We start from the raw sequence: 25,611 nt of genomic DNA on the forward strand, positions 1-25,611 counted from the left end.
TGCTATAATGGATATTTTGTCAATGGATATGTCTTTCATACTGAAGAATACGGGCATGGAAGAAAGACATACAACATCGGTGTTTGTATTAAGGGATCGACTTCTAGTGAGTTTGAAGTTGACTACTACGGTAGATTGGAAGAGGTCATTGAATTGCAATATCATAGCAAGCAAAATAGAGTGTTTTTATTCAAATGCTATTGGTATGACACAACTGACAGAGGAATCAGAGTAGATCCTCACTATGGTCTCGTTGAAATCAATTCAAAAGCTAGACACCGCAACGTAAACGACGTCTTTGTTTTCGCAAAGCAATGCCAACAAGTTTATTACACATACACCCCTTCCTTTAGAAAGGACCGATCAAGAGTTGATTGGTTATCCGTTTTAAAAACAAAACCCAAGGGTCGTGTCGAGGTTGTTCAGGATGAGAACGAAGACACAAGTGTGATAGATGAAGTCTTTCAAGCTAGTGAGTTGGTTGAACCATACCGAGTTGCTCCGTCGATTGACTTAGAAGAAAATTTGAATTTTCGTGTTTTCAACGATAGTCTTGTTGATGTTAACGCAGAGGAGTTGAATGTTGTTCTGAGCTCTACTAGTGGAAAAAAGAATGTTGTTGAAGAAGATTATAACGAAATTGAAGAGTGCGATGAAGCTGATGATAACAATTCAATAGAGGACGAAGATGAAAATTCCGACTAACTAAACATGTTATAAAGCCTTATTTTTATAATGTAATAATTTGAAACATGAAATATTTATTCTTCTTTAAGGGTCAGCCTTTGTTATTGTGTTGTGTGTGTTGTAAGATTGCAATTCAAGATTTTTTGAGAGGGTTACATTAAAAAAATAAGAAAAATTTACCTTTTCACCGACGGATTTACCGACGGAATATAAACCGTCGGTATTTCACAGAGAGTTGCAAAACAAATTACAGGATTTTGCCACATTCACCGACGGATTTACCGACGGAATATAAACCGTCGGTATTTCACAGAGAGTTGCAAAACAAATTACAGGATTTTGCCACATTCACCGAGGATTTCCGACGGCATTTCCGACGTCCAATACCGACGGAATCACCGACGGGTTGTCCCATGTCTGACACGTGTCCGTCTGCACGATTACCGACGGACTTTCCGACGTCCAGTACCGACGGATCACGCATGTGTGACACGTGTCCGTCTGCACCCGTACCGAAGGAATTTCCGACGGATTTGCCGACGGATCGAAAAGTTTGGCGGGATTTCCAAACTTTTTGGTGTGAATTTCAATTAATTTCCGACGGAAATTAATTGCACCGACAGCAATTAATTTCCGTCGGAAATTCCGTCGGAAATATTGCTTTATATACCGCCCATCCCCCCCACTTTGTTCATTTTCTCCTCTTCTCCCTTTCTCTTCTCCTCTTCTCCTCTTCTCCCTTTCTCTTCTCCCTTGCTCTTCTTCTCTCATTTATATTTAGCTTTTAGAAGGATTTTATTGTTTTGGTGGTAGTTTTAAAAGGTATGTATTTTTTTTTCTTTATCTTTTTATTTTTTTATTTTAATTATGATTATTTTTTTTGGTGTTCTTTGTTTTGTATATTGTTTGTAGATAAAATCTTAAATTCAACACATTATTAAGGTAAGCATTTTTTATTCCCAAATTTATTTTGAATTGATATAATGTTTTTTAGTTTTGTGTATTGTTTGTTTTGTGTTTATGTTGTGTGTTGTGTAGTGTTTTTTAGTTTTTTAGTTTTTTAATTTTATTTATTAATTTTAGTTTTTTAGTTTTGATATTATTGTTTGTATTGCTATAATTGTTATTGTTGAATTTTATGTTAAAAATGTTAATTTATATATATAATTGTTATTGTTGATTTATTTTAAAAATGTTAATTTATATATATAGAATTGCATTTAATTAGTTTATCTTAATTTAGGATATTATTGTTTGTATTGCTATAATTGTTATTGTTGAATTTATGTTAAAAATGTTAATTTATAAATATAATTGTTATTGTTGATTTATTTTAAAAATGTTAATTTATATATATAGAATTGCATTTAATTAGTTTATCTTAATTTAGGATATTATTGTTTGTATTGCTATAATTGTTATTGTTGAATTTATGTTAAAAATGTTAATTTATAAATATAATTGTTATTGTTGATTTATTTTAAAAATGTTAATTTATATATATAGAATTGCATTTAATTAGTTTATCTTAATTTAGGATATTTGTATGACTTAAATCTAATGTTAGTACCAATTTAACAATGAATGTTCATAGTTGTAATTCTATATGATGTTATTGAATAAAATGTTGTGCTGATGATGATGAGTTGGGTTGAGATCCAGGATGATTGGATCGGGATGTGAAATAAAATTGGAAGTGTAATATGATTTTGTCGACAACTTGGGACCCCCCAGTACAGGGGAGACTCTGTCGATTTTTTTTTTAAATAATCGAAGTTAATTATGTAATTATTCGTATACATTTGTGTAGATGCGTAGAATGAAATCTACAGCGCGTCGTCAGAAGACGATTGCAGCTAGTTCTTCTAGCAGCGAGGAGGATGTATCCTTAGGTGCTGATCACAGCGAGGAATCTACGCCAACTTGTGATGCTGCCTCTTCTAGCGCGGTTTCACAGCGCAGAAGCGGTGTGCCTTCACAGCGGGGTCAATTCACCCGCAAGTACCAGGCACAATGGAAGGATGACCTCTCAATGTAAGTTTGTTTAGGTTTTAGTTTTTTTTTTATATACTTATAACATAATTTATGAACAACTAATTAATATTAATTACTACTTTTATTTAATTTCAGGTTCACAAACATTGAGGCTGCAAGGACTATAACATTGGCGTTTAAATCGTCGATGGAGATTCCATTGTTTCAATGGAGCCAGGTTTCCAAACATCCTGAGTGGAAACCTAATATCGATGCATGGTTTAAGCGATTTCAGGTCGGTGTTAATTTTTAATAAATAATTTTTATAATTTTATATCTTGTACTATTTTTATTTTATATGAATTATTTATATACACAGAACAAATTTGAGTGGGATAGGGCGGACAACAATGTTGTGAGGAGGGTATGGGAGAATCATGCGGCAACTAGGTAACATCGAAAATAATATTTATTTTTGTTTTATAATTTTATGTTTTAAATTCTAATTTGTTACTATGGAAGTAGGTTGCGTGATTTTTGGTATGACACCCAAAAAAAATCAAAAACACATGCGAGGGATAATGGTCTTGAAGGATGGAATGAGGTGGCGGTTTGGCAGGAATTCAAACCGCCATTCATCTCGGGGGAAATATGGACGACATATATTGAGCACGTGACCTCAGAGCGGTTCTCACGACATATTTTTTCAACCTATTTTTTCCTTACAGGCTGCGTCTCTTGGACGTGAACCGAGTCCAATGGAGCTGTTTCTAGAGACGCATGTGCGGAGTCAAGACCGCCAAAAGGGGGTGCAGCAGTTCGTGGACAACCGTGCTCAGCACTTCGTGGTATGTTCGTTCATTCATTTTATTTTGTAAGTTATTATTTTCTTGAATTGCATCTTGAATTGTATTTGATGATTTTTTTACCGATGGAATTTTCAGGAGACCTATAATAGCCGGTTGAGGGAGAGATATGGGGACAATCCGTCGACCCATCCAGATTTCGATCCAGATTTGTGGATGGAGGTGGGATCGTCTGGTGGACCCGATAAAAATAGGGTCTACGGGCTCTCCAACACTACGGCTGACAACTTGCGGTCGACTCGTAGTGTCTCAACTGTTGGAAGCTCTCCATCAGTATCGAACACCCAGTCTGAGGAGTTCATTGCGTTGAAACAACAATATCAACAACTCTCGACGAATTATGATGAGCTCCGTCAAATAGTCATGGAGATGAGATCAAAGATGGGTGACGATACTTGTGCAGCTTCTTTTTGGCCGTATGGTCCCGGGAACAACCAGCCTCCTCCTCCTCCTCCGCCTCCTCCTCCAGCTCCGCCGCTATTCTAGTTTAATTTTGCTTTTTAAACACATTAAATTTGTAATGAATATTATTTAACATTACTTTTACATTATTAATGTTTAATGCATTTCTATTTGTTTATTAAGGTTTTTTACAATTAATAAATTATTTTTTTTATATATTTTAAATAACTACCGACGGATATACCGACGGATACTATCCATCGGTATTTAACAGAGAGTTGCCGAACAATTACCATCCATGCCATCATTACCGACGGCATCACCGATGGATATAATCCGTCGGTATTACACAGAGAGTTGCAACAAAATTACCAGCCATGCCATAATTACCGACAGATTTGCCGTCGGTAATGCCGTCGGTAATTACCCTTGAAATTACCGACGAATTTATTCCGTCGGTAATGTTCCCGCGGGAAACTTTTTTTTTGGCGCGGGCGTATCCGTCTGTAAACCGTCGGTGTTTCCGTCGGTAGGTGGTTTTTTTTATTTGCGACAGCATTAGCGACGGAAATGGGATTTACCGACGACCGTTTTACCGACGGACGTGGTACGTCGGTGAGTCCGTCGGTATTATTTTCACCGACGGATTTCATTACTGTCACCGACGAAATTGGTCCGTCGGTAAAACTGGATAATGTTGTAGTGACTGAAATCTTTTGATCCTCTTTAGGGTATCCCTGAAAGAAAATGATCTATCATGCATGGCAAGTCCTGAGGAATCTGAGGCATCACTACATGAAATTCAACCAACGGAATTGCCGACAAACTGTTTCTGTTGGTATTTTGCGGTGATAATTACCGACCAAATTACTTCCCTCGCTAAAACCGTCGGTATATACCGACATAAACATTCCGTCGGTATATATCGAGGGAATCCCAGATAGAATATAAAGAATTTTAAAAAACAAAGCAGTCCAATGACGTGGAAGTTATAGTGGATGATGTTACCGATGGAATTACAGAGTGATTCAAACCGGGATGTTCATACAGTGACGTGTTTACTTCACCGACAAAATGGCCGATGGATTTACAAACATAAATATTCTGTTGGTAATTCCATCGGTAATAGTTAATATATTGAATGTTTTTTTAGTGTTTACTTGTTTTATTATTTTTCTTAAACAAACTTATAGTATGGATTTATAATTTTGTACTTGGTATGGTTTGTTTTAGATTTTATAAAATTATATTTGTTTGTAAATTATTGAAATTTATGTCGAATTATTGACTTATGTGTGTTGTGATGAAATAAATAATGACTTGTTTGATGGGTCCGTTTTAATTTTTGTCAATTTTATTGCCGAGTTGTAATTTCTGTAAATTAATGTGTATAAATTTGTATGGACGTAGATAATTGATAATGAATATTTAAGAGAAGTTTGAAAGTAAGTTGGATAATCTTGAGCTAAACCAATATTTTTGCAAATTTATTTACTTAACGTAATTAATTAACACATGTTATCATCATTTTTATATAAAGGTTTGATAAAAGTCATGGATGATCATTCATAAATGTGTCGAGATTCACCCCAAGAATTGCGGATGATGGATTAATAGGGTTCAGAGTTTTATTAATTCCGCAACATCTATTCCGATAAATTTTAGTGGAGACGGTATTAGGTGTCCATACAGAAGATGTAAAAATAAAAAGTTTTTGCATCCAGATGTTGTAACGATGTATCTTCTACACAAAGGGTTCATGGAGGATTACTTGTGTTGGTATGCACACAAAGAATTATTTGTTCGTAACAAGAGCATGATAGAAAGGATGGTTGGGTTAACTTCTAGTGCTAGCAATGTGCATGGAGTTGTAAATGACAATAGTAATCCTTACAGGAATATGGTTATGGATGCAATGAGAATGAATCAAGGTAATGCTAGTCAATGTTCAATTGTAGAAGAAGAACCTAATGTAGACGCGACCAGGTTTTTTGATTTGTTGAAAGATTCTTATGAACCATTATGGGATGGCTGCACAAATCACAGTAAATAATCGGTCGTTGCACATGTGTTCACTATCAAGTCGGATTATGGGTTGAGTGAGGCTGGTTATGATAGTCTGGGCTGGAATATAAATGTTTGTCTTCGACCATTGATTGATGAGTTAACATAGTTGTGGTCCTCTAGGGCTTTGACTTATGCTGTATTGAGAAAATATAATTTTCTTATGAGGGCAGCTTTGATGTCTACTATCAATGATTTTTCAGCTTATGAAATGGTTTCTGGTTGGAGCACGTATGAAAAACTAGCATGTCCACGCTGCATGGAAAGCAACAAGGCATTCACGCTAACAAGCAGAAGTAAAGCGTCTTTTCTTTACTGCCACCAGTGTTTCTTGCCAACGGATCATAAGTATAGAAAGAACAAAAAGGATTTCTTTGTTGGCAGCGTTGAAAATGATGTTGCACCCTCGCGTCTTTCTAGTGAAGAATTGCGTGACGTGGTGTCAGAGTACGATGACATTGTGTTTGGTTTCCAATCCGATAAGCAGAAGTTTCTTGGTTTTGGTTTGACCCACAACTGGGTAAAGCGAAGTATTTTCTAGGAGCTTTCTTATTGGAAGACCAATCTCCTCCACCATAACCTTTGATGTCAAGCACATAAAAAAAAGTATGTTTAAAAACACTTTCAACACAGTCATGGACGTGAAGGGAAAGACAAAGGACAACATCAAGGCTAGAATGAATGGATATACCGTTATTTTATCACTGTCAAAATATGGAGTTAGTTTTTAATGGGTCACGAGTTGCAAAGCCGAAAGCAAGCTTCGCCTTAGAGAAGAATACACAACTACTAGTCTACTAATGACTTAAGAGTCTGTGTTTTCCTGATGGACATGCCTCGAACATATCAAGGTTGGTTAATTTGCAGCAATGCAGATTGTATGGAATAGAGAGCCATGACTGCCATGTGTTCATGCAAACACTCATTCCATTAGCTTATCGTGATTTATTGTCAAAGTGGATATGGGATGCACTCATGCAGATCAATCATTTCTTTAGAGATATATGCGTCAGCAAGTTGCACACACATCACATTGAGAGGCTTGAAACGAATATCATCGAGATAATATGTAAACTTGAGATGATATTTTCTCCATCATTTTTTGACTCGATGGACCATTTACCCATACATTTACTGTACGAGGCAAAAGTTGAAGGCCAAGTCTAGTATAGATGGATGTATCTATTCGAGAGGTTAGATATTACAGATGCAATGTAATTATTAATGTATTTTCATTGTTTTTCTTGATTGAAAATATTTGTTTAATTCAATGCAGGTACTTGTTTAATCTTAAGAAAAAGGTTAAGAACAAGGCGCATGTTGAGGCTTCGATATGTGAGGCTTATATTATTGAGGAGATCTCAACATTTATCTTGTACTATTTCGAGCCTCATTTGAGAACGAGAATCAACCACGTTCCACGACATAATGATGATGGTGAAGTGCCTTCAAGTGGGAACGTGTCAATATTCTCCAATCTTGGATGACCCATACCTAAAAATATTATAAGGGGAAGATATTTGTTTGAAATAGAGTTCCAATAAGCACACAATTATATGTTATTTAACTGCGATGAATTGAGACCTTTTATTCAGTAAGTATATATACTACTTAAACTTTGTTATAAATGGACTATTTATCTATTGTAATATCACAAACTCATACAATTTTAAAAACCTTGTAGGTAACATTGAAAATATTTATTGTCTAATAACTCCTACCTGACCAAATCCCAAATCTATAAGATGAACAATTTGCCACGTGGTTCATAACACATGTAAATACTATCAAAAACTCATTATCTATCATGGTACTTAATTTTGTTATAGAATTCTTGTTTACTGTTCATTGTTGTACTTGATGTACAAGGTTTATCAAGTGAGAAGGACTGGTAGTGTTTCATTATCTTTACTAAGCTTGGATCTTGAAAGAAAAGTAAAGTGTTACAATGAGTATTTTGTCAATGGATATGTGTTTTATACCGAAGAATACGAGCATGAAAGAAAGACATATAACAGTGGTGTTTGTGTTAAGGGATCGACTTGTAATGAGTTTGAAGTTGACTATTATGGTAAATTAGAAGAGGTCGTTGAATTGCAATATCATAGCGAGTATAATAGAGTGTTTTTATTCAAATGTTATTGGTATGACACCATTGACAGAGAAATTAGAGTAGATTCCCACTATGGTCTGGTTGAAATTAACTCCAAAGCTAGACTCCACAACGAAAACGATATCTTTGTTTTCGCCAAGCAATGCCAGTAAGTTTATTACACATACATCCCTTCCATTAGAAAGGATCAATCAAGAGTTAATTGGTAGAAAGGCTGGGGGAGTGAGATAGGTTTGGGTTGGTGCTGGTCCAAAGGAAAGAACAAAAGGCATCGGGTTTAGGTAAGAAGGTAATCTTTGCTGGCTATTAGGTTTCAGTATAATGGGTTTCTTTTTTGGACCGTGAGGAAGAAGGAGATAAGTGAAGGGAAGATTGAAGATGATAAGTGTATGGAAGATGGAATGGGTGGAGGTCATAATTTTTTTTTCTTTTTTTTTTCTAGAGATAGAAGGTTTGTTTCTAGTGATTTTTTGTTAGCCTCTTTAACTAATTCACTTATTTGTTTTTGCTAATGCTCTCTACCCCAAAACTCTCTTTTTTTTTGTGTAATGCAACCACCTATTTATAGGCAAAACAAGTTTGTTTTTTTCAATTGCTTGGTCTCCAAGCAAACTTAGTGACCAAGTTAACCCAAAAATAATTTAATCCCTCAACTTCTTTCTTTTCACATTTGGTCCCTTTGTTCAATTAAATTTTTCTTTTTTTTGTATTTTGATTTTTTTGAAAAAGAGCAATATCAATGTTGACTTAATAAGCACATTAACAATTGAATGTGTTGAACATAGATTTTTGTATTTTAAATTCTTTGAAAAAGATATTGAAAATGACGCAAATACATTAAAAACATATTTTTTTGGGTTTTTTAAAATCTTTTAAAATGGAGTAAAAATATTATGTAGCAACAGATGCTCATTCTTTACAATACTTATGGAACAAAGAATTGTTAAGTGCTTGGCTAATAAACTGTTCTTCTCAAAGCTTTTAATTCGGTTGACCTGAAACTTTAGTTTCGTAGCAATCCCCATCAACGAAAACTACGATCAAACTATGTACAACTTGGTTATCTTGAAATCTCAATCTAGTGATTTCCTTAATCCAAAACCAAAATCATTGCCAAAAGTTCAGTCAACCTGAGATCCCAATTTGGTGATTTCCTTTAACTAGAACTAAAATATGAAAAGTAGCTCAGTAACTTGAAATCCCAATCTGGCGATTCACTTTAACCAGAACCTTGGTCTTTGTCGTTAAGTTGGTCAACCTGAAATCCCAATACAATGATTATCTTTAATAAGAACCAAAATGTCGCCTTTAGCTTAGTTAATCTGAAATCTCAATCTAGAGACCTCCTTTAATCAAAACCTTGGTCTTTATCCTTAGCTCGATCAACCTGAGATTCCAATCTAGTGATTTCCTTTAACTAAAACCAAAATATCACCTTCAGCTTGGTTAACCTAAAATCTCAATCTACATATCCCCTTTAATCAGAACCTTGATCTTTGTCTTTAGGTCAATTAACTTGAGATCCTAATCTAGCTATTCCCTTTAATTAGAACCAAAATGTCACCTTCAGCTTGGTTAACCTTAAATCTCAATCTAGAGACCCCCTTTAACTAAAACCTTGGTCTTTGTCTTTAACTCGATCAACTTGAGATCCCAATCCGACAATCCTATTTAACTAGAACCAAAATGTTTCTTTCAGTTTGGTTAACTTGAAATCTCAATCTAGTGACTCCCTTTAATTAAGCGATTCCGTTTAACCAAAACCAAAATGTTGCTTTCAACTCGGTTAATTTAAAATCTCAATTTAGAGAGCCCTCTTTAACTACAACCATAGTCTTTTTCTTTAGCTTGGTCAACTTGAGATCCCAATCCTACGATCCCATTTAACAAGAACCAAAATATTGCTTTCAACTCGGTTAACCTAAAATCTCAATTTAGAGACCCCTCTTTAACTAGAACCTTAATCTTTTTCTTTAGCTTAGTCAACTTGAGATTCCAATCCTACAAATCTTGAAACATCATCCCCTTCTTAGTCCTACTTCGATTTGCCAAAAAAATGGAAAAGAATGAATGATATGGTGGAGAACTAGACCGGTCTTTACCATTGGCTAGAACTAACCACATAGGCTGCTTAGAAATCAACCTTCAACACCTAAAAACAAACCACCACATAAGAACCCTGCAATTATCAACAACAACATCTAGTTCTAGCTACCTAGTCTATGTCAAAGAATAGAATCTGAGGCAACTTTTTGACCAAAATTCCATTCCCTATTATTCCTTCAATAGCAGTGTTTGCATGATTGGCTGACAACAGTTGTTAATGAGCAGTGTTTGCATCCCTTATTTTTCAGTTTACTAAGGATTTAGAACACTCAATTCCAATCCAAAATCGATAATAATAAACTCTTGGTGATGGTTTTGTCATTCGATGGTGATCAGATGATAAAAAAACCAGTAAAATTTTCTTATATAAAAAGTTTATTAAGTATTGAAAACATCCAAATCTAATAGTTTTTACTTTTTTTGTGTTTAAATATGATATTAATTAACTTTTGATGATAATCTATTTTTCATTTTGTGATGCTTTTATCGTCAGTAGTGATAAGACGAAGAAAAGCTATTGATTTTTCTCTCTGCAATGGTTACTTTTATCGTACACAAATGTTCGGTGCTTTTATTTACAAAAAGGAGTACTGTCTAACATTATTCATTTCACAGCTGTTGTCAACCAAACCTTTCCTTTCTATATAAAGCTTGGCTTGGCCTCCTACATAGTAGCCAAACCAAGAAGACCAACAAAACCTATAAACAGCTACTTGTCTTTGTGTGTTGATTAATTGTAGTTAACATGGCACGTCAGGCAGCTGATCGTCTTGTTAAGATTGGGCAGGAGGGTTTTGCAGCCATTGAAGAGCACTTCGGCCGGGCCAAGAGGCGGCCACCAGTTATGAAGGTTCCCTATGCTCATCCCACATATTACTATGTTCCTGCAACAGAAGTTATCGACAGCAACGAGGCAGCTCAACGCTACAAGGGGAGGGTTTATCTCGATTATCCTAAGGGGAAACCAGTTCCATTTTAAAGACCTAGTGATTAATCACTTAGCTTTCTTGTATGCATAACCTCCTCCAGTTGTGTTACCTTTAGTCCTGTACGATATTCTCCCTCTGCTAAACGTAGACGAGGAGAGGTTGCTAGAACTCGAGTCAGGAGCTTCTTCTTACTTCATCAAATAAACTTTCTGTGATTTATATATCATTTTCTATTTGTATGTATTGTCATAATTATCTTTCTTACTTCCTCATTATCACCTCTTACTTAGCATGGAATTGAAAGATACAATATGCTCTTGAAATGCTTTGAAGCTCTTCAAGGTGTGCTTTCACCGACTAAGTTTGGAACTGTACAGAGCTCAATGATGAGCCGTGGGAGGCGTCTCTGATTGTTGCACTGTAAGCATGAGTGTACGTACGTATGAATATAACCAGCAGATCCGCAAACCACAAGTGATGACAAGCTTCTTAACACTGCTACATTTAACAGTTTTATCGATGAAATTTGTTATCGGTATTTACTCTACCATTCCGTCAGCATGAATTTTACAGACCGATTTACAAACGGAAACAGTCCATCGGTAAATTCCTCTTGTAAGTAATTTCATTAAAATTGGTGAATATTTAAATTAATTTTAAGAATTTTCTCGTCAACGCGTGATATTTAAATACCAGCATACTTGTAGGTCCAACAATTATACCAAACAATTGACAATTATTTCTCAAGAACTAAAATTTTTTATGGATTTTTGAAATATTGACAAATTTTAATGAAATCAATAAACTGGCTATTAAACCCAAAATGCATGTAAATATACTAAATGAAGTGGTATTTTTTTGCCATGTAATATTGAAGAAGTGTATATATGTGGATCCGAAGAAGATAGAAACAATATTGAAATGGGAAAGACCTACGAATGTGACTGAAATTCATAGTTTTCTGTGCTTAGCTGGATATTATAGAAGATTTATAGAAGGATTTTCAACAATAGCCTCTCCAATGACTCGATTAACTCGAAAGGAAGTTAAGTTGGAATGGTCAAAAGTGTGTAAAACAAGTTTTCAAGAGTTAAAATCCAGGCTAACTTCAACCCTAGTATTGGCTTTACCACAAGGAGAAGAGGGATTTGTTACGTATAGCGATGCTTCCAATAAGGGTTTGGGTTGTGTATTTATGCTGCACGGAAGGGTAATCGCTTATGCATCTAGACAGTTGAAACCACATGAGATAAACTATCCGGTACATGATTTGGAGCTGGCAACTGTGGTGTTTGCTTTGAGGATCTGGAGACATTATCTGTACAAGGGTACAAGTGCAGATTTTTACAGATCACAAAAGTGTAAAATATTTGATGTCACAAAAAGAATTGAATATGCGACATAGGAGATGGATGGAGCTAATCAAAGATTATAATTGTATTATTGACTATCACCTGGGGAAAGCAAATGTGGTGGCAGATGCTCTGAGTCGAAAGAATAAAGTTTTTATTAGTGGTTTACTAGTGCTAAGTGAGCTAAATGTGAATTTGGATGACTTCAGGAGGAATATTACTGGCAACGTTAGTGCTATAATCTGATATGAGAGAAAAGATTCGAAAAGCTCAAGGTGAAGATCCTGAAGTAATGAAAGAAATGAACAATGTAAAAGTAGGCCAAGACTCTTTATTTCAAGTGTCAAAATAGAGGCTCGTAGTTATGGGAAACAGAGTATGTTTACCTGATGATAAGGTTTTTAAAAGTGAAGTCTTAAAAGAAGCTCATAAGTCTAAATTGACGATCCATTCAAGGAGCATGAAAATGTATAGAGATTTGAGGGAGAGTTATTGGTGGCAAAAAATAAAAAGGGAGATAGCATAATATGTGGCCAAGTGTGCCATATATCAGCAGGTGAATGTAGAGCATCAATAGCCGGCTGGAGAATTACAATCTCTTCCAGTTCTAGAATGGAAATGAGAGAATATCACTATGAATTTTGTATCTAGGTTACCAAGAAGCAGGAAAGGACTTGATGCCATATAGGTGATCGTGGATAGACTGACAAAGCCTTCTTTGTTTTTGCCTATGAAGATGGGGGATTCAGTTGAATAACTAGCTCAATTATACATTAAAGAGGTGGTGAGATTACATGGTGTACCAATTTCTATAGTTTTCGATAGGGATCCTTGGTTTACATCAAGGTTATGGCCGAGTATACAACGGGCTTTGGGTACCATATTGAATTTAAGAACGACTTTTCATCCATAGATTGATGGGCAATTTGAAAAGACAATTCAAATTTTGGAAGATTTGTTGCGGCTTGTATTCTAGAATTTGGAGGTTAATGAGAGGATCACCTGCCATTAGTAGAATTTACTTATAATAATAGTTATCAAACTACTATTGGCATGGAACCATATGAAGCATTGTATGGAAGGTGATATCGAACTATAGTATGTTGGGATGAAGTTGGGGAAAGAAAATTATTAGGACCTAAACTGGTGCAGATCACGATTGATAAGGTGAAGGTGACAAAGTAAAGGATGAAAGAAGCTCAAGATCGGCAAAACAGTTGTGCTCATAATTGACGGAGACCTCTAGAGTTTCAAATTGGAGATATGGTATTTTTAAAAGTTGCACCATGGAAGCATGTGATTCGATTTGGAATGAAAGGCAAATTAGCACCCAAGTATATCGGGCCATATAAAATTATAGAAAGAATTGGGACGGTTGCCTATCGAATATTACTGCCACCACATTTAGATAGGATACATAATGTGTTTCATGTTTCGATGCTGCAGAAAGCAGACTTGGATCTTGAATGAATTTTGCCATAAATTTCGATGGAAGCATGGGAAGATTTAACTATGGAGGTACAGTCGATGCAAATTATGGACCAAAGTATAAAGGAATTATCTAATAAAAAGGTGTTGTTAGTAAAGGTATTGTGGAGAAACTCTTAAATAGAAGAAGAAACCTAGGAGAGAGAGTCAGAAATGAAGAAGAAATATCCTAGATTATTTTCTTACATAGGTATGAATTTACATTTCAAGGACATAATTTTTTTTAGGAGGGGAGAATGTAAACCCTCTGGACGAAAAATCATAAATTGACTAGTTTTATGTAAAATAAAAAATTTCATAACTCTTGATCTGGTTGTTAGACAATTTTAAAAAATTGCGTGGAGCCTTCTAATATGATGCCTTAGCTTAGGTTAAAATTTCAGAATTGTTGGAGAAATTCAGAAATTTGACAAAAAATCACAATTTGACTAGTTTTACATTATTGGATGTAATTTTCAATCCAATCCTCAGATTGAGCTGAAATTTTACGAGGAACCTTAAACTATATTGAATAAAATTTGATTAAAACTTTAGGATGAACGGAGCTCGGTAGTGCTAAAAAAAAATAAGGACCGTCAAATAGAAGCGCAAGGACTCATTAAGGGTAAAATGATTATTTACCATTAAAAAATAAAACAAATCAACTCTCCTTTCCTTTTATATGCTGCTGACTGGGCAGAAGCAGAGTAGGAAAAGAAAAAAAAAGAAAAAAAAATAGAGAGAAAGAGAGAAAAGTAAGGAAAAAATAAGAAAAGTGAGAGAATAACCTTATAAACTTACAAAGTCCAACTTATAAAACACTAATCTAAGAAAGAATAAAGTGAAGGAAGGAGGAATTGAGAGAGAGAATTTGGCTAACCTTGGGAGAGAAGAGAAATTGGAGGAAAGTCAATTGGTAAGTATGAGAAGTTTGGATTTAATGTTTGATTTAGATGTTTTTAAGCTAACTTGATTATGTTAGGAAGTAATTTCATGGAATTTTACTTTAATTTCCCTTAAATCCTTGATTCTTGAACTTAGGGTTCTTATGGGAATTTGGGGGAATTAGGAAGGGAAGGAAAAATGATGAAGTTGAAGTGGAATAACATGAAAACAAGTTGAAATAACAAGTAAATGAAGAAAAATTTGGGGGAGGAAAAAGAAGATGACATTTGGCCAAATGAAGGAAAAGTGGAGGAATGAGTTTTGATGTTAATGTTTAGGAAACTTTGTTTAATCATGATATTTGAAATATGCAAGAAAGACTAAATGAAGAAATAACATTAAAGTTGAGAAAAATAAGTAAATTCAATTTAAAAGAGAATTGAACTAGTTAAAAAGAAAGTATGAAGACAAGATGTTTAGATTGTGTTTGAATATAGTTCTTACATATGTTTAGATAAAATAAATAATATGATGTGAAGGCATAAAGAATAGAAGGATTATTTGATGGAGGAATTATGAACATAAAGCAAGAAAAGAAGTCACTTTTTTTTTTAAATATGTGGTTGTATGTGAAATGATGATGTTATGTTTGAGAATGAATTTTTATCAGAATGAATTAAAAAAAATGTGCTTTGCGTTTCGGCACGTAAGAAAAATATTGATGGACTAATGATATAATGATATTTGATTGATTCAGGAGTTGTATCTGGAACTGGTTATCAGACAGAAGGAGTTGGGTCATCATGAGCACAAGGTAAGTGATTCGTCACCTTATTTGTAAGTTTTCCTTAAATATCTATATTGTCTATTTTATTGATGTTAAAAGAATGAAGCAAATGAATAAATTAAGTGATTATTACGAATAAGATTTATTGGTAATTTATGTGAAATTACAGGAATTACTATTTGGCTAACAAAAGAGGTTAGCCGGATGCTCGGTAATTCATATGGAATTATCGAATTGATTTTGGCAACCAAAATGGATTAGCCAGATTCCTTGGGTAATTATGAGAATTACTGGGCTTTTTGGTTAACAAAGAGGTTAATCGGATATGGGGGAATTCGTATGGAATTACCGGATTGATTGGTTAACAAAAGAGGTTAGCCAGATGATGGGTAATTCAGATAGAATTACCGGATTTATTGGTAACTGAGGAAGGATAAGCAAATTTGTGGGTAATTATATGAAAGTGTTAGAATTATTGGCAATCAATCGAGATGAGTTAGCTGGATATTTAAGTTTTGAAAAGATTATATAAATTAATTGAATGAAGTTAGAAGTATTAAATTTCAGAGGTTAAGAGTAAAATAATTAATATATGACTAAGATATTCAGTAAATTAATTAATGTGGTTGTTGTTGAAACAGGTACGCGAGGTGATGTAGATCATTAGACGTAGGATTTTTCTGTTTAAGAATTATCATTGTGGAATGTAATATTTATATCTTTATTTTCTTTGAAAACCTTTATGTTGTCAAAATCATATATAAAGATGTGTGGTATGTAATGATTGTATTACCTTCGTGTCGAAAAAATCAAATAGAAGATGTGTAGTATGTAATGGATGTATTATATATATGTATAGATGTTAGTATGGCTAAATCATTTCCACAATGCTAAGAAAAGTTTATAATATAAAGAAGTAGAATACATTATATGTTTTAAGACAATATGAATCTTAATCTTAATATTTTATCCATTTAGTCTAAATGCATATATGTAGTTAGTTAACATTTATTACTTTTTAGTGATAAAATTGTTTATCTTTCAATTTGTTTTAGTAATTCTTTTATGTTGACTTAGTAATTGATATTATGAGACTTGAATATATTGATAAGTATAAGTTTTGAGAGATTGATTGATGAATGGGATATGATCAAGGATGATTGGATCAAGATGGAAGTTGTAATGACATATAATAGAAGTGTTATTGATAACTTGATACCAACAAAAATAGAGGAAACTCTGCCGAACTTGTTTTTTTAAAAAAATCCATAATCTTAGACATATTATTCAATACTTGACATTCGTAAAGAAATGTTTGAGATTTTATGACATTATAATTTGAGGATGTTATAGTTTGGTACTAAGAAAAACCATGTATTTTATTTTTTAAGCAAGATATGATTTTTATTTTTATTTTTTGGAGACTTGGTCATATGTTATTTAAAATAAAATTGTATTTTCAAAAGAAGAGATTATTTTTTTGTTGTTTTTGTAATAGGTAAAACGATTCGTTTAACATCGAAGAAGTGTCTCGTGTGTAAGTCATGATTTCAAATATTAAATACGTGATGGTTGGAAAATATGGGGAACTCAAAATTAATTGCAAGATGATCTTCCAAAGATTTTGAAAATAAACGAAGATAGTATTTAGTAAAACACAAATAAATTATTTTTATCAAGGCTATTTTAACCACGATATTAATTCAAAACAAAATATCGTTCATCAAGTTGAAACGAGCAACACCAAAAATCCACACGAATCTTATTAATTTCACAAACTTTGTTCAAACTACGTATTAATTCAAAGGAATTAACACAAACCCATACATAATTCATGCATCAATATTTAATGTCAAAAAAAAAAATCACAATCTAATAATAAACTCATAATTCACCACAAATACTCAAATCACCTCAAAATCAATAATACAAATCAAACCAAATTAAAAATGTCCAAACAGTCTAGAAAAAATACACAATAATAAGCATTTATCTTAAAATTTCACAACATTGTAGCAATTTGTCTGAAACAATATTAGTAATTAAAAAACTTCAATATAGAAAAGTGGTGATGTATACAAGTTTGAAAAAACTTTCATTTAAAAGAATGGTAGCTTAGGTGATTTTGTATAATTTCTTAGACAAGGTTGAATACATTGAGCAATTGCATACAAGTGGATTTGTCAAAGCATGAAAGCCGTTCAAGAGAGAAGGAGGTACCAATATATATTCCTTTCTTATCTCTCAATTATATATATTCTTATCACTTTATTCATGAACTCTTGATTAATCCGAATTCTATGTCATATGCAATTAATTCTAATTTTGAATGAAAATGCAATGAAATATTCTTTCGCATGAACCGGCTATAATATTCAAGTAAAAAAGCATCAAACAATATCTTACCTGCCTTGCCACCGCCAGGACCTTAAATCCAGACCTTTGCCTACCGCATTAATTGACAAGAATATTTCAAGCATTTAGAACCTTAAAGATACCAACACAACATTGGGGCAGATTTTTCATACCATGAAAAATTGGTATTATTAAGAACTTTTTTTTTTCCTGGTCCTGCTCGATTTGGAAAGGGGTCCTTGAGGATCCAATTTGGAGTATCTTGTGGGTTTAGTCAAAAAGGTCATTCTCAGTCTTCACACTTCATCCACAAGGAAAGAATATGTTTAACTCGTCAATCGACTCATAGCTAACTCTGTAACAAATGTTTGGGATGAAGGGAAAAGTATAGATTTTTCTCATTAGAGAAAGAAACTGCATAAAATGTGAATGCTGTAATTATTTTCGAAGAACTTAACCATAAATCCAGTACCCTTCTTGCAAGGAACGAAAGCCTTCTTCCCTATATTTTCAAAGAATGCTATAATTATTATGGTGAATCATGCATGCATATCCAGAATGATTCGATATTTCTTAATTGAATTTTGGAAAAGTCATGATACTTGGTAAAGCCTTTGGATAGTTTCTCTGAGATGTGATGGAATTAACAACATATAGAGAATAATAAAAAAGAAAAAGCAACAGAATCAATGATCAAAAGTTGTGAAAATTATATCTTTCTTTGAAGATTTTGATTTTGACCACAGTGAACCTATAAGCTTAGCTAGAGACACTACTAAAAAAATGAGGTATTAGCATTTGAATTTAGCAACGGATAATTCCGTTGCTAAATTCAGTAACGGATTTGCAACGGATTGCATATATATTATTTTTTTAATGTCAGCAACGGATTTTAGCAACGGATAATCCGTTGTATAATTTACATTGAATTTAGCAACGGATTTTCCGTTGCTAATTAAAAAAATAATTATTTAAATTTTAATATAAAACCAAAATTACGAACACCGTTGATTACATTTACAAGAATTAAATTTCAACCGTTGAGTGTTTGCTGGCTTTGGTAAATATACATCAGTGCTCGATCTCCCCCCACGCCGAAAGCCAAACAGAGATAATGAAATGAACAAAACCAAAATTAATGATCTTCCACTCTTCCAGTCTCCTTCGTCCCTAACAACCTCGATCCATAGCTGTAGAAAAATCACCCTCTCTTCATCAATGTGATTTTCCTTTATCCCAAACATTTCATCTTCTTCGCGTCTTCAGCACCCATAATTTCTTTTCTTCATCTTCTTCTCCTTCATCTGAACAAAATCGAACCACACCCATCATTATCACCATCGAACATGTTGATTTAAGGTATCTCCTTGTAAACGGGTTGGGTGTTTAACGGTTTTCTTCAATAGTTCAGGTAAGTAATTAAAGGGTTTTTGTTTTTGTTTGTTGCAATTTAACTTGCACTAAAAATTTTTCACCTAACTTTCCCAATCCAGGTTTCTTTCTGTCCTGTAGAACAATCTCGGTCACCTGTAACTCAAGAACACAGGTAATTTTTTTTTTCAATACTTTGAATAATTGTTTTAGGCTATTAATTCGATAATATAGGGGTTTATGAAATGTTTTTACCATGATCTATAACCTAATTATGCATGTGTAATTGAAAATTTATCAAAACCCCCAATTTAATTTTTAGGGTTACGGTTCATAAATTTTTTGATGTTCGTAAATTTTTTGATCTATAACCTAAAATAGCTGTCACTGGATATAAAGGGAACATATTGATAAGTTAAGGTACATGAATTAATTTTTGATTAGAGGTTGTTTATGTTTATGTTCATGATGTTGAGTTTAATTTCCACACATACCTTATCATTACTATCACAGTTGTAAAGAGGGCATAGATGCTTTTGATATCATATACTATGAATCGTTTTAGGATAAACAAATTGATGTAGTACTGAACAAAAAGCCTAGGGTGATTATTCTGCTTTTTTTAAGCAATTTTTGTAATACCTGTGTTTGATCTCCAACTGTGATAATCAACACATCTTTATCTGGGCAGAAAGACACCCAGCCTTTCTTGGAGTAAACATGAAATTGCGATGACCCATCACATATATGCCTTCCTGGATTTTGGGAGATCCAGGCAGAGAGAAACAGGTGATACATGGGAAAAGGTTGGCCAAATTCGAGATAAATTTGAATATGACAGAGAGAAAAGAATGAGGGAGAAGGGTACGTTCAATGCATATAATTTACTCAATGTGTGGTCACTTATATTTCTCGGGATAAATTGGTCAAGGGGTCATTCTTGTAGGTATAAGTAGCTGATATGCTCAATAATAACTTCAAGTTGATTTCTTTTATCAGATTGTTTGTCTGTTAGGCAGTCCATGATTAAATCTTTGTGTTTAGCATGCTCGTTATAAATTGCAAAGCTGGAGTTTGAGCATCCATAAGCTTGGTTTTGATTGACTAACAAACATATGTATGTAGACAAGCACCTATATGTATTTACATATACACATGTATACATATATGTTTTGTGTTTTCTTCTTCTGAAGAGCACTGAAGTATACAAATTTTGCTTTCTCCTATTCAAAGCATTCTAGATAGAAGAGGACATTTCAACATAAAGTATCTTCTTATTTACCTAGTGATCTATTGTAGAATAGTGTTCATGCACAGTTGCAGCCAAGTCAGGTTTTTGTTTTTTAGTGCTCACATCTGATGCTTTGTGTCACCTGCTACTGAAATAAGCTCTTGAATGTGCGTGGCATTTGTCAAGGTGCTAAACGATCTGTTTCTCTTTCATAGAATCTTGATTTTGTTTTTGGTAGAATTTTACCTTTCTTTATGGTTGCTTTTTTTTCTGGTATTATTTTCATCACTAACACTTCCTGTCATTGTTAGGCCTTTGGGTTTAATAATCAAACCTAACCTAAAACCAGTCATTTTGATTTCCAAATTGTTAGGCCTATATAGGTTTAAGCAAATGAATTGTACATCAATGGTGGGCTAACTATATAAACATAAGCTCTAACGTAACGGAAGCTTGGATTTGCTTAGAAGCATTAAGTTCCATAAGGAAAAATCTTTTCTTGTCACAATAGAGTGAGTTGGACCATCATCATCGCAATAGAAAGGTGTGAAATTGAGTTTTTGCAATTGGATCTGTATAAAACTCAGCCCTCCTCTTACAAAATAAAATAGCTAATTAATTATTCAGGTGAAAAAGCCAAACGTATTGAGTCTTATGAGTTATTAATTATTTTTTTATTATTTATTTTAACACATAAACATTCAAACCAATCTTCACAACCATCATGAAATTAAGTGTTTTAAGATTTGAGAATTTTATATTTAAAAAATAAAATACAAATTTTGTGTTGAAAAAGGTTTTGATATTAGAATGTTACCTATGAGGTTAGTAAACTGTTTTGGTGGTCTTCTAAGGTTTTCTGGTCGACAAAATGGTGGAATTCTGCTAGTGGTTTGTGATAGAGAGGATCCCAATCAAAGCATCACATAATTAATGTATTAAATTTTAAAGAAAAAGTATGTAGGGATATGTCAATCAAAACAATTAATAATTTAGAAAGAATATGTTTTAACCCGAAAGAAAGAACAAACTTTAATGGTATAATATTTTATTATATGATTAAATGCAATGCAAGAATGAACAAAAATACAAAGTTGCTTTAAAATAGGAAATTAATAATCTATCAACCTTTATTCCTTGTTAAAAAATTACAAGAAAATACTTAGTTTATTCCAAATTCTTTATAAAAAAATCAATTATAAATGAGTAATGTTAATCTTACAAAAAACAAATAAAATCATTTCTTAAAAATTCCATCCATTTGATTTTATGTAATTCTGTAATAGGATCTTCATTCAATGCCCAAGTTTGTTTAGGAGTGGTTTTGGATAGAATATTTGATAAAATAGTACTGCTTATCATAAAGTTTTGAGTTTGTATCACCTTCTTATCATTGTTTATGATATTGCAATTACATTCTATAATATTTTAATTTATTAACTAAATCTTGTAATACTTGAGGATTCATCAATATAACCAAAATTTCATTGCTGTCACATTCTATAATATAAGGATTTGTTTTAAAGACTAGCAATTGTTATAACTTGATGGGTGTAACATACTGTTTATGTTTTTTTATTTTTCCAGCAATATAAATGGCTTATTGGATCACAATATAATCCAATAGAGTTGGCTAAATCTGATTGGGTTGCAATAAGAAAACCTCCACCTTGTGCCATTGATTCTTGGGGCTTAGGTAAGTCTATTTTGCTCCATTTTTACATGGTTGCTTAATTATATCGTGTATAATTTTTTTGTTGGGCATGCCTATTGTAATCTTGTCAAGTAGTTGGAACTCTGTCTTTCATTGGAACAATATTGATAGTTTGTATAAGAAAACTAATTGAATGATTTTCTTTTATTAAATCTGATATTGAGTTTATTTTGGATGGAAATTATGAGACCAAAATGAAACCTAGAGGTGGCTGAATAATATATCAATTAATTGCAAATTTAAATGTCGTGCTATTTGTCAAGTCTTGAAACATATTGTGACGTTTAGATTGAGAAGACAACATTTCTCTTACGGTCTGCTCATGTCAATTATTTAACAATAATATTATGCTCCATACGTATTAAGAGAAGAAAGAAGGCAACAAATCTACTAGTACATGAAATTAACTAATTTGGATTGTGCTTAAAGAATTTATATAACAAATGTATTTATATTTTCATCCACCAGTATTATAATTATTATCTAATTATTATTTTACTACGACATAAAAGATAGATATAATGTATATGATAAGAGACAAAGATACAAATGTGAGTAACTATTATAACCCAAAAAAAATTATGTTTTTTTTTATATAGCATTTTCATCTTTTAAAAAAATAAAAAAAATTCTTTAATCTTGTATTACCTCGCATGTTTCTGATTTCATTTACCATTTAGTTGAGCAAAAAAAGATCCGAATAAAAATAAAAAGTTTGATGGATCCAATAAAAATAAAAGGATCCAAATAAAATAAAAAAAAACTATTTCAGGTGGTAACAAAAGGTAGAAGGACCAATAAAAAAAATGAACTCCAGAACTATTATAAAGATAAATTTATTTAATATTTGTTCAACTAAATATTTTTTTTATCCATTCATTCTGTATAAAATACTAACCGAACATAATCTAAAAAGTATATTTTTGTCACTAGTTAGAAAATATAAATGACAATATAAGTGTGTGGGAATTCCTCACACACTCATATTGTCACACTAAACAACCTATATAATTAAAAACTCAATAAGAAAAAGTAGAAGAAAAACAGTTATCTATTTTTTAGCTTCATATATGTTTGAGCTGGATAAATAATTAAATTTTATTCATGTGGTACGTATTTTATTTTAAAGGATTGTTTAAGTACTAGTAGTTAAAGAAGTATGCTTATTTCAAAAAATGCTTATTGGTGTTGTCATGTTAATTAGATTAACATGGATGATCGATCGTGGATGTATCGTCGTCTTATGGATGGTCGCCTTCGTCCTGAATACATTACTGGTGTTAGAAGATTTATCAATTTTGCATTTTCAATTGATAAAAATATATCTGGGGGAAAAATTAGATGTCCTTGTGTGAGGTGCAAAAATCAAAAGTTTTTAAAGGAAGATGATGTTTGTAAACATCTATTGACAAAAGTTTTTTTACCTTGTTATGAAAATTGAACTGTACATGGGGAGCCTTATGTCGCAGAACCAATATTGGCTGGACCTTCATCGATTATAATGAGTCATGATGTGAATGATGTTTGTCTAGAGAATCCATATAGGAATCTAGTTATGGATGCAATGGGGGTTGGTGATGCATTCTATAATGATAATGTGTCTAGTCCTATGGTAGCAGGGGAAATTCCAAATCCGGAGGCAACTAAATTTTTTAAGCTTTTGAAAGCCGCGGAGGAGCCGTTGTGGGATAGGTGTACCAAGCAATCCAAATTATCTGCTTGTGTACAATTGCTTAATATGAAGTCAACTTTAAATTTGACTTAGAATGCCTTCAACAATTTTATTGACTTTACAAAAAGTTGCATGCCTAATGATGAAAATTTGGTTTCAAATTTTTATGATGCCAAGAAATTTATGCGGCCACTTGGACTTGGTTATGAGAAATATGATGTGTGTCCTAATTACTGTATGCTGTACTATGGGGTAGATGCAATGAAAATAAATTGTGATTTTTATGGAAGTTCACGATACAAACCTAGAAATCCAACTAGTAAAGGTTCCAATAAGGCGGAGAAGCAACTCCGATACTTTCCTCTAACACCAAGGCTTCAGAGACTATTCATGTCTCCATATCATGCCAAAGATATGACATGGCATCATTTTCATAAGTCTAATAATGAGGTTATGGTGCACCCATTTGATGGGGAGGCATGGAATGAGTTTAATCATGTCCACTTAAGCTTTGCATCAGATCCGAGAAATATTCGGTTAGGGTTGTGCACTGATGGGTTTTGTCCATTTGACATGTCTTCAAATACATACTCTTGTTGGCCAGTAATTGTGACTGTTTATAATTTACCTCTGTGGAAGTGCATGACTAGACCATTCATGTTTTTAACAATGATGATTCCTGGGCCAAAGAATCCGGGTAAAAAGCTTGATGTTTTTCTAAGACCTTTGATTGATGAGTTAAAGAATTTGTGGTTTTTTGGTGTTGAAACATATGATGTATACAGAAAGGAAAATTTTCAATTAAAGGCAGCTTTGATGTGGACCATTAGTGACTTTCTAGCATATGGCATGTTATCGGGGTGGAGTACTCATGGAAATCTGTCTTGTCCTTATTGTATGGAGCATAACAAGGCTTTTAGATTAAAAAATGGGGGGAAAACTATATTTTTTGATTGTCATCGACGATTCCTACCCATGGACCACCCATATAGATTTCAATATGATAAGTTTTTGAAAGGAGTAATTGAAAGGCTTCCTCCTTTACCTCGTCCATCTGGTTTGGAAATGTTAAATGAAGTGTCCAAGTATACTGAGGGACATAATGGAGGTTCATCATATAATGATAAAATTCCTGGCTTTGGTGTTAAGCACAATTGGGTGAAGAAGAGCCTTTTCTGGGAGCTTCCATATTGGCATACAAATTTGATTCGTCATAATCTTGATGTCATGCATATTGAGAAAAATGTCTTTGACAATATTTTTTATACAGTAATGGATTGTCCGAATAGAAGCAAGGACAATTTAAAGGCTAGGTTGGATATTCAATTGTATTGTCAGAAGCCAAATTTACATTTGCAACAAGATATGAGTGGTCGGCTTTACAAACCTAAAGGCACTTATTGTCTACACAAGAAACAACAACAAGAAGTTTTGTCATAGATGAAGGAATTATCATTTCCTGATGGTTATGCTTCAAGCATTTCACGATGTGTGAAAGAGGCACAATGTAAGGTTTCAGGGATGAAGAGCCATGATTGTCATGTCTTCATTCAAAGACTTCTTCCAACCGCTTTTTGACCTTACTTACCTAGGCCACTATGGGAGGCATTAACTGAACTGTCCGTATTTTTTCGAG

General features: G+C 33.2%; 2 protein-coding genes and 1 long non-coding RNA gene across 3 annotated transcripts in view; all 3 read left to right on the forward strand.

Moving 5' to 3' along the window:
* LOC133697332 (uncharacterized) overlaps positions 1-25,611 on the forward strand; it is a 43,979-nt gene that overhangs the window by 2,349 nt on the left and 16,019 nt on the right. Inside the window, exon 3 of the mRNA XM_062119804.1 lies at positions 7,289-7,445. Within this exon, the coding sequence (XP_061975788.1) occupies positions 7,289-7,445 (157 nt within the window). The remainder of the gene's footprint in view (positions 1-7,288; positions 7,446-25,611) is intronic.
* Positions 2,597-3,094, forward strand: LOC133696773 (uncharacterized). The gene is made up of 3 exons (XR_009842743.1): positions 2,597-2,721; positions 2,818-2,956; positions 3,041-3,094. It is a non-coding gene; the product is annotated as an uncharacterized LOC133696773 (long non-coding RNA).
* Positions 10,908-11,367, forward strand: LOC133695877 (uncharacterized). Its single transcript, XM_062117845.1, has one exon. The coding sequence runs from the start codon at positions 10,958-10,960 to the stop codon at positions 11,189-11,191; it is 234 nt and encodes a 77-aa protein (XP_061973829.1). The 5' UTR covers positions 10,908-10,957; the 3' UTR covers positions 11,192-11,367.

This window comes from Populus nigra, chromosome 6 (genome assembly GCF_951802175.1).
Source record: "Populus nigra chromosome 6, ddPopNigr1.1, whole genome shotgun sequence".
Lineage (NCBI taxonomy): Eukaryota > Viridiplantae > Streptophyta > Magnoliopsida > Malpighiales > Salicaceae > Populus > Populus nigra.